Raw genomic sequence first — 10,606 nt, 5'->3', positions numbered from 1 at the left:
AATATTAATACTACATTATTATTCATTTTATTTAAAGATCATAGAAAAATTTATCATAGACATTACGCGATCAAAAAATAAAACTCACATACGTGAGTCTAACACGAAAATCGGGATGTTACAGGTGCCCCACCCTAGCAGCTAATTACCAAAAAGATATAATATTATTATATAACTTGATCATAATTTAAAATATAATTAATTTTTATGTAAAAACAAACATATTAAATTATCAATTAATGATCTTTTCTTAATAACTAAGGATCTTTTATATTTAGTGAGAGGTCTTTGATTCAACATATTCTTAAAACATATTTTTATATAAGTATATAACATATATATATATATATATATATATATATATATATATATATATATATATATATATATATATATATATATATATATATATATAGGGTGCAGGTTAGTCCGATAGGATTAAAACACAACCCACACTCGATCTAACCCATAAAAAAATTTTACATACACTCTATTTTACTTACTGTGGATCGAATTGGCAATCCTATCCAACCAGATTGGATAGGATTGAATATTCGCAGATAAAGTATATATATTATCATCTCTAAAATCGTTTATTTTAAATAATTAACATTGTTAATTTTATCTATCTGCTTTAGAATAACCAACATTATTATGTATATGATTTAGAATAAGCTAACACTTTTATTTGTATTATTTGTATTTTAGTTGTTTCTTATACCAAAAATAGAAAAATTTAAATCCATAATTTCTTAAATGAATATGAAAAAATTATACCATTTAAATTATAGTTAATTGACATTATTCATATTTTAGTTGCTATTTTAATAAAAATACAATTGATTTTCAGTTTGCTTTAAATTGGACTTTCAATTATGTTTAGTTCATAGAAACGTTAAACTATGATGCAGTTGATTATATAAATTTTATTTTTTTTTTAAAATATTGGTGAACATTATCGTAGAATTTTACGTAGAATATATCTAAATTTATTCTAGTTTCTAAATTTTTTAGTTATTAAATTCATCATCAAATTTTGCGCCAACTGATCCCAACGATAACCGAATATATATTATTAATTCACTTTATAGGATGCTCTCATAAAGTTATTGAAAGCGTTTTTTTTAAATATTTTTTAATAATTAAAATTTAACATATTTAATCACTTAAATTATATTTTTTTATTAAAATTAAATTAGATAAAATAATTTTACTAAAAAATAATAAATTAAAATTAAAATTTTTCTAAATTAATATTATTTTTTATAAAAATAACTATAATACTCTTATTATATAAAATAACTAAAATATTTTTATTATATATATTAATTTTGAGAATTCTAAATTTTAGTCCTCTTTTTTCTCTTTTGTTATAGAATTAAAATTTAAAATTTTTAAAATTAATATATATATATATATATATATATATATATATATATATATATATATATAATAGGGATATTTTAGTTGTGTTTTATAATAAAAATATTGTAATATTTTTTATAAAAAATATTAATTTATATCAGTTCAAAATTCAATTTATTAATTTTTTTTGTTAAACTGATTTATCTGGTCTAATTTTAATAAAAATAATATAATTTAATTGATTATATGTGCTAAATTTTAATTTTTAAAAAATAACTTTAAAAAAAAGACGTTTTTGACATCTTTATAGCAATGCTAGGGAACTAAAAGGGTATTAGGCAAAAATCAGCTAAATATCTTTGAGTGAATCCAAAATCTCTACGAATTAATATATATGGATGTTTCTTCTGCTAAGTATCAGAATGTTTCTTTTTCACACTAAATGGATGTTCTTTTTATATATTTTTCAAATTTTTTTGTATTGCAAATATGAATGTCTCTATTTTTTTAAAAATTTTATATTTTTTAAAATTTTATAGATATTTAATTATTTTTGCTAAATATAATTGGATGTTTCTATTGTTAAGTATTAAGATGTTTTTTTATATTAAATGAATATTTTTTTATAATTAATAATAAATAATAATGGTGGTTACAAAATTTAACCAACGAGTTCTTCCTCCTTGTGGGTCTCAATGACAATATCTGACTGAGGGTAAGCAACGCAAGTGAGAACGAATCCACCGTCTATTTGTTCATCATCAAGGAAGCTTTGATCCGTCTGATCCACGGTGCCACTCACAACTTTGCCAGCACAAGAAGAGCAAGAATCGGCTCTGCATGAGTAGGGAAGCTCAAAGCCGAGCTCCTCGACCTGGTCAAGAATGTAGACATCATCGGGGCATTCAAATTCTTGTATTAGGATGTTTTTTTTGTTAGATCATCGACGTGTTGGAGCTTGTAGAGGCGCGTGGTTGAGGAGGGAAGAGGAAAAGGTTTTGTCGGTGACGAAGTCGAAGGTAGACTTCGTGTTGAAGCAGTTGTCTTGGATGCGCTTGTTGAAGACGTCGCGGAGAACATGAAAGTCGCCGGCGCTTCCAGCAGCATTGGTGAGAGAAAGAGATCTGTGTGTGTGATTGTTGGAGGTAAATAGGTTAATGTGAGAGAAAAGAGAAAGACTTTTATAGGTTTTAATTAGATTTACTTAATTAATTTTAAATTTTAAATTATTGGTGAGAGAAAAGAGATCCGTCTGATCCACGGTGCCACTCACAACTTTGCCAGCACAAGAAGAGCAAGAATCGGCTCTGCATGAGTAGGGAAGCTCAAAGCCGAGCTCCTCGGCCTGGTCAAGAATGTAGACATCATCGGGGCATTCAAATTCTTGTATTAGGATTTTTTTTTGTTAGATCATCGACGTGTTGGAGCTTGTAGAGGCGCGTGGTTGAGGAGGGAAGAGGAAAAAGTTTTGTCGGTGACGAAGTCGAAGGTAGACTTCGTGTTGAAGCAGTTGTTTTAGATGCGCTTGTTGAAGACGTCGCGGAGAACATGAAAGTCGCCGGCGCTTCCAACAGCATTGGTGAGAGAAAGAAATCTGTGTGTGTGATTGTTGGAGGTAAATAAGTTAATGTAAGAGAAAAGAGAAAGACTTTTATAGATTTTAATTAGATTTACTTAATTAATTTTAAATTTTTTAAATTTTAAATTTTAAAAATTTAAAATTAATTATTAATATAAATTAATTTAATTTTATTTAATTTTTCGCTCGTAACCTTTTGATTTTATATACTTTTCCTTATCTAAATAGTTCCTCGTAACTTAATCTTTCAAAAAAATAAGCTTTTTATCTATCCCCAATTGGCCAACCCCCACACCCCCAAAATTTCCGTTACGCGTTAGGAAAGTTTGGTATGGCAATACATGTGTATAACCAAAAAAGAATAGTGCTTCTTATTACACGCTTCTAGCGAATTCATCCGATAGACTAATAACATGTGATTGCATTGATTGATTTGGTTATTTTCCTCATAGGAAGTTTGGAACCGTTTGTTTTTCTCCCGTACCCCCATATTATTCTTCCATAATTAGATAGATAAGCACGTTATGATCAATTAATTAATTTATTTCAGAATGAAGAAATAACTTCCTTAATTTCAAAATTCCTTTATTAGCTAAACACAGAGTGCTTCTTGGCTTCTTGCCTTTCCTCCTTAGCTATGCAGGGGAAGGATATAATTAATAATGAAAAAGTACCATGCCACCATATAACTTAATATGATTTTTATTTTCATTCTTTTTTTTTTCTTTTGTTATTTCCATTTAATGGTTTATCCCTTAACTATGCCCATTTTTTATATGGGAAATAATAAAGTAAACACAAATAATTAGATGGATTCAGCGATTCATATAATATATCAGCTTGATAGTAATATATAAAATCACACTCGAATCTACGAATAAAAAATACAGATTTCATCCATCCAAAGGAAATAAAATAAAATTCATAAGAAATTAAAGCACTCTTAAAATTCACAAGGAATCATACAAGCAAGGGTCAACTATGTCTATCTATATATATTTTATTCGCTCTTTTTCTTTTCTGAGTGTTCCTTTTCCATTCTTTCAAACAAACTCCCATCATAAACAGCTCGAACAATTTCTTTATGCAGTAAACCATCTTCATCTTTGCAAAGAACGTACAGAATTTTCCATTCTGTGTAACTAGCAAGCCTGATAAGCATCAAATGGTAGCATATTAATTAAGATTCGCTAAATATAAAATTGACATTGATATAGGGACAAGCATATTAATATTAAATATTCCCCACGTGCGATTGGTTGAAACTTTAATTTTTATTTTTTAGTCCTCAAAATTTTAAAACGTTTTCAGTTTACTTTTAACTTTTTTTTTTAAGGATGTTCATTTTATCCCCTCATTATTGAATTACTTTTTCTTAACCCATACACACACCACCATTGTAGCTGCTCACATGGTGGTGGCCTAGTGGATAAATGGACGAGATGGCCAGATAGGCAAGTTTGAAAGAAAAAAACAAACTATTATTAAATTCAATAATGTTAATATATGTTAAAAATCAGTTATTAAATCAATCATTAATATAAAATATAAATTAAAATATAAAATATACATTAAATAAATTAAATAATACATATATTTATAAATAAATTTATTATAATTAATTTGATTATTAGTTTTTAATGTACACATAATATTTTTGTATTAAATTATAATAACTTTAACCGAGAGGAGTACAATTGAAACACTATAAAAACACTATAACAAATTTGATGTTCTCTCCATGTTAAAATTAAAGCATTTGAACACAGAACACCTCCTAAGATGTTTGATAATCTTTGAAATACCTAATTTGAAATATTTTGTCTTGAACTCAATAATTTTGCATCGGTGGTGGGTATGATGATGAAGATATAGGAGACTTACCATCCTTTATGATCCTTAGGAACTCTGTTTGCCTTTAGCATCCCCATCAGTTCATCAGATGTTAAAGCGTTTGGGTGCTTCCGAGCATGCTTTGTGAAAATTTCTTCGAATTTTGAAGGAACAAACCTAAATGCATATACAAGCTAGTAGAGTAAGAAAATAAAATTGTGTTTATATTTTGTTCTAAAATTATTTATGTACCTGGAAATTCTAAGAATTTTTTTTCTTATTAAGAAAAATAAAAATAGGCAAAAAAACATCACATAAAATCAGTGTATTAAATTATGGTTGTTATACCTAGAGACCAAAACACGCACTAGAAGTATTAAATTAATTAAATCAATAGTAAAATCTCAAACGATTTGTTAGGTGAAAAAGCTACCTTCCTTCCGAATCATAAACACCAGAGTCACTACCATGTTTTGCTTTTTGGATATTTTTAACTTCTATTGGTAGCCAAATAGAAAGAGCCTTGCCCTACACAGCATCATAAGAATTGTCGTTAACCAGATGAATCATGTTATGATGTTAGTATAAAAAAGTACATATTTCTAACAATCATTAATTAAAAAAAAGATGTATACAATTTATTTATTTGTAATTTTCAATCCAAATATTTTTATTTGTATAAAAAATTGGTTATTATATGTTATTTTATTTACACACAAAAAATTAACTATATATATATATATTATAATTTTAGTATGTGTGGAATATTTTTATTTACCATAAAAAAAAAGTGATGGAAAGAAATCAGTTACCGAGCGAGTTTTTCGACTAAGGCCAAGATTGATAAAAATAGCGCTAAAAGCAGACAATAAAATCCCACAACCGATTGCACGAAATCCTGCAAAAATGAAAGTATCCAATAATAAATGACAAAAATATTTTTGAAACTAATCAAATAAAGTTCAATTTCAGACTTTTAACACTAACTATTGTTATATTTATTTATTTCCTTATTTATTATTTTAAAATCATTTTTTAATTATCATGATTGACTAAGCTACCCAGCTAAAGATATATAATTATATTATATTAACATAAAATAATAATCATCCATTAGCTCGCTGTTATATAGAAATTTATATTTGGTAGACGACAAAAAAAAAAGAAAGAAATTTATATTTGGTATTAATAAAAAAAATTAATTATATTATAAAAAAAAGTTAGAATATTCTGTTATAATAAATTTAATTATTTTATCATAAAAAAGTTTATTAATATTTTAGTAGAAAATTAGATAATTGTATCAACCTTGGTAAGTCTCCCATGGGTAAATGATGCCGTCATGGTTCCTATCAAAGAATGCAACATGCTTTTGCAGAACATTTTCATCATGTGCTTTTGCAGTCTCTTTTAAATTTACTTTCCCTGTGAGACAGAGGAAGCACCATAACAAACGAATTAGATGAAACAGAAAACAACAAGTTTATATTCTTATAAACTAAGAACCACACGAAAAGAGTTGAGAGAAGGATGACGATTGAATGCTAACATGTTATAGGCGTTTCTACGAACTGAATCAATAATCTTAAGATTACACATAAACAATTTAGCTGTTGCTCCAAAACTTCCCTTTTATATATGTATATATGAACAACTAAATTGGTCAACTTTTCGACAAATATAAACTGGAGTCGTCTAATTAAGCCAATACTCACATATAAATTACTAATGTACATAAAATAGTGATAGAAGAATATTATATTTACATAAAAACTGATAAATCCACATCAATTTTTCATTTTCTTAATTTTTTTTTCTGTATTTTCTAGACATTTTTATTATGTATCAGACTAGAAACCGTTTAAGTTTACTTTACTCGTATGAAAATCAGTGACTGTTGTGCTTCAAGGTTAAGTGTATATAACTTGTGTTGGTTACTCAAAAAGTTGTGAACTATTTCACACGTCTTGTGCAAATATTGGACGGACTTGTGGAAATAATAGGGGGAAAATATCCTTCATGTACACGGCAGTAACAGAATTTGGTTTTGAAAGGCGATAAACAAACGAAATTGCTAGAATGAAAATGAACCTCAACATCCAAATCTAAAACAAGGGAGGACCTTGAAAACAACAGTTGCCTGCCACATCAGCAGACAAGACATAATAAAAGAGCGGGATAGAGGGAGGATAACGATAACCACATAAATAATTACCACGTGGCGTATTCTTGGACATCATATTAGAGTCTCTATGAACGTGGGGGAGTGCGAGCCGGCAACGGTAAAAAAAATAAGAGTTTATTTATAAAAAAAATTTATCAAATAAAAAATTTAAATTTTTAATATATTTATTTTATATTTATTAAATAAAAATATTTAAATTTTTTATTAATAATAAATTTATTATATGTCTTAAAAATATATATTAACTAAATTTAGAAAAATAATAATAATAAAAATTAACAAATATTGAATTAAATATAAAATAAATAAAAAAATTTTAATCGCTTTAACTTTTGTAAAGATAAAATTGTATCAGAAGGATAAAATTGAAGAAAAAGAGACTAATAATGAATAATATTACAAAATTTAAAAATCATTTTAGTTATTTTAAATTATAAATTTTTAACTTTAAATCATAAATTATAAAAAATTAATTAATATGAAGTAATTAAAAATTAATTAATACTATGATTGTGTTTTTCTTTGATAGAAGACCAACAAAGAAACCGACAAAAGCAAGAGGAACTGTACTTAATTAAACTGAAGGAAAAATCAAAAAGAAAAGAAATTTAATTTTGATGTGTTGGTCGTATAAGTTGTTTTAATCGTACGTTTAATTACTTAATATTATATTAATAAAAATAATTATTTTTTATATAAATTATGTGAATAATTATTTAAAATAAATATAATTATATGATTATATTTTCGTGTATTAAAATTAAAATAAAAAAATAATAACCCCCTATGGCCTGGTTGAACTCATAGCTTCAAAAAGAATTACAAAGTTTCATACTTAAAACTCAGAGATTAAACTAGGGTTAAAAAATCAAATACTTATCACGTTAACTAACTTCATTACTGTTAAACCAAAATAGTTTTAACCTGAACAATCTTAAAAACAGAATATTACAAGCAATAATACAAAATACAGATTAAATACCCTCTTGGCTATTCTTGTTGCTGAGTTCTGCTGAAGGAAAGGAGGTAGCCATGATTGTTTGTTTGATGGATCAGGTACCAGAGAGAGAGAGAGAGGGCACTTTAGTGCAGTGAATGATGATGATGATAAGGCAAGAGAATTGAAGGAATGGAAGAGAAGCAAAGTGTGGCGATGGATGGAAGAAGTGCTTAAATTAATATAAGGGTTATGGATCGGATTCCTTATGATTAAAGGTGAAGTAGTAGTATGTAGTAATACTATTCTGCGGTAGGCGATTCCTGACGTAATATGTCTGCTTTAATTTGTTAATTGACGAAACTTTAAAGTTTTGTGATGAGTGACTTCAAGATTCGCACGGTTCGTGCTTTCATGGTGTGAAACGTGAACGCATGTGTACAAGCAATTTAACTTATGTCTGCCTTCATATACCTCTCTGTTTGGATTATCGTTTATAAATTATAATTTATATAAAATTGATTTTGTAAAATTAATTTTATAAAATCAAAATAAAAAATAAAAAAATTAATATAAAATAAAAATAGAGTATATCAAAGAGTAGAAAAAATTATACAAATAAAAAATAATAAAAATTACATAAACATATATCATATAAACAAAAAATATAATAAAAAATAAATAAAATTCATATGAACAAAATCAAATAAAAAAATTTTATACACAACATAAATATAATACAATAAAGGATAAAAAAATAATTCATATAAACAAATAATAATAAAAATATCATAAAAATTCATAAAATATTTAAAAAATCAAAGCATTAAAAAATAAAAAATCAACAAACATTTGTCCTATGAATAAAAGAAATACAATAAAATAAATAAAAAATCATATGAACAAAGCCAAATAAAAATAAAAAAAAAGACTTCATAAAAATATACATATAAAGAATAGTATAGTAAATGATAAAAAAAATTCATATGAAAACATAACATAAGAAATCAGAACACTACATAAATAATATAAAATATTTAACATATAAATAAAAAAATTAAAATTAAAATATGAAAGAGAACACTAAAAATAATAAAAAAAATTAAAATATTCACTTTGCTGGTAATTGAAACAAATCTGAAAATGAAGAACTATGAAGAAAAGAAAACAATAAAACAGCAATTTGTATATTCGAATTCGCTTGATACCTGACACTATTGGATTAGGACAATGCCTTCTGTTATGTTCATATTGTCCGCAGTTGCTGTATGTAACAGATGTACCCGTCCTCCTAAGTTTTGTCTGAGGACAGTCTCATTAGGTTCTCTGATCCTCACTGTTCATACAGAGACCGAGCTCCCCAAACTCGGGAAGTTCATAGAAGGTCCGACCTCGTCCCAAGGCCCACGCCTGAGGTCGGACCTCGGACAAATAAGCTAAGAAGGCCCATCAAAAGGAACGAAGCCCAAAACCTAAAGGCCGAAAAGGCCTAGGAAAGGCAGTTCCGCAAAGATAGGGATAAAACTCCCAAAAGATAAGATAAGATAAGAATATCTTATCCAGGGAAGATCACAGCCAACTACTATAAATACACTGGAGCACCCAGGTATAACTCATACTCTAATTCCACTCGATATCTGCTTGGACCCATGCTAACTTAAGCATCGGAGTGTCATTGCAGGTACAACCACCAGCCGCTCGGCACATCAAGCTCGGGTCACAGCACCCTCACCTCGGGTCTTGCCAGACGACCGAGCTACACGTTTCAGGTAACCCTCGGAACATTGGCGCCGTTGCCGGGGACCTGGAAGTCATCCCTCTACCATGGCGGACGACCCCTCCAACAATGACCGCGCGGCATCAGAACAAGAGGAGGAAGTTGACACCGGAGAACGACCGGACAGCCCTCTATCACCACGCACTCCAGGAGGAAACAAACAGAATCGCCCAAAGACGTCACTCCCAAACAAAGATCCACGAAATCCCGAAAAAGAAAAGAGCTCGGAAATTCTAGAAGCAGTCCGGGCACAACAAAACCGGCTAAAACAACTCGAAGAGGACATAAAGAAGCAAAAAGAAACTGAACAAGATCTGAGAAGGGAAGCTCGCAAGCGCAGAGAATTAGAAGAAAAACTGCGGAAAATAGAGGCCAACCTGAAGGATCGGTCAGACCGCGGCCCCACCCCCGAAGGCAACCATGATCCCTTCACGCAAGAGATCATGAAGGAGAAGGTACCGCAAAACTTTAAACCACCCGATATGGATCTCTACGACGGCACCACCGACCCAAGTCACCACCTCAGCAACTTCAGAAGCAGAATGTACCTAGTCGACGCCTCCGACGCGATTCGGTGCAAAGCCTTCCCCACCACTCTCACCAAATCAGCCATGAAGTGGTTCGACAACCTGCCACCTAGATCAATCACCAGCTTCGAAGACCTAACCAAAAAATTCCTAACAAGATTCTCCATTCAAAAGGACAAGGCAAAACATGCCCCCAGTCTACTCGGGATCAAACAAGGTAACCAAGAAACTCTCCGAGAGTACATGGAGCGATTCAACAAAGCCTGCCTGGACATACAACACTTGCCCACTGAAGCAGCCATCATGGGACTAGCAAACGGCCTAAAAGAGGGACCGTTTAGCCAATCCCTATCCAAACGATACCCGACCTCCCTATACGAGGTGCAGGAACGGGCAGAAAAAT

General features: G+C 29.3%; 2 protein-coding genes across 2 annotated transcripts; both read right to left on the bottom strand.

Annotated features, from left to right (window-relative positions):
- Positions 1 to 2,001: 2,001 nt before the first annotated feature.
- LOC112725262 (ferredoxin-like) lies at positions 2,002 to 2,472 on the bottom strand. Its single transcript, XM_025775448.2, has 2 exons — positions 2,391 to 2,472; positions 2,002 to 2,277 (listed from the first exon to the last, which is right to left on the bottom strand). The coding sequence occupies exons 1-2, from the start codon at positions 2,470 to 2,472 to the stop codon at positions 2,027 to 2,029; spliced, it is 333 nt and encodes a 110-aa protein (XP_025631233.1). The 3' UTR covers positions 2,002 to 2,026.
- Positions 2,473 to 3,749: 1,277 nt separating this feature from the next.
- LOC112744301 (probable peroxygenase 4) lies at positions 3,750 to 8,369 on the bottom strand. The gene is made up of 6 exons (XM_025793881.2): positions 7,945 to 8,369; positions 6,086 to 6,202; positions 5,590 to 5,675; positions 5,211 to 5,305; positions 4,829 to 4,954; positions 3,750 to 4,095 (listed from the first exon to the last, which is right to left on the bottom strand). The coding sequence occupies exons 1-6, from the start codon at positions 7,994 to 7,996 to the stop codon at positions 3,945 to 3,947; spliced, it is 627 nt and encodes a 208-aa protein (XP_025649666.1). The 5' UTR covers positions 7,997 to 8,369; the 3' UTR covers positions 3,750 to 3,944.
- Between the last annotated feature and the right edge of the window lie 2,237 nt (positions 8,370 to 10,606).

Source organism: Arachis hypogaea, chromosome 2 (assembly GCF_003086295.3).
Source record: "Arachis hypogaea cultivar Tifrunner chromosome 2, arahy.Tifrunner.gnm2.J5K5, whole genome shotgun sequence".
In the NCBI taxonomy this organism is placed as follows: Eukaryota; Viridiplantae; Streptophyta; class Magnoliopsida; order Fabales; family Fabaceae; genus Arachis; species Arachis hypogaea.
The sequence above is the reverse complement of the archived record's forward strand: the minus strand, read 5'-3'. Positions and strand labels throughout refer to the sequence as shown.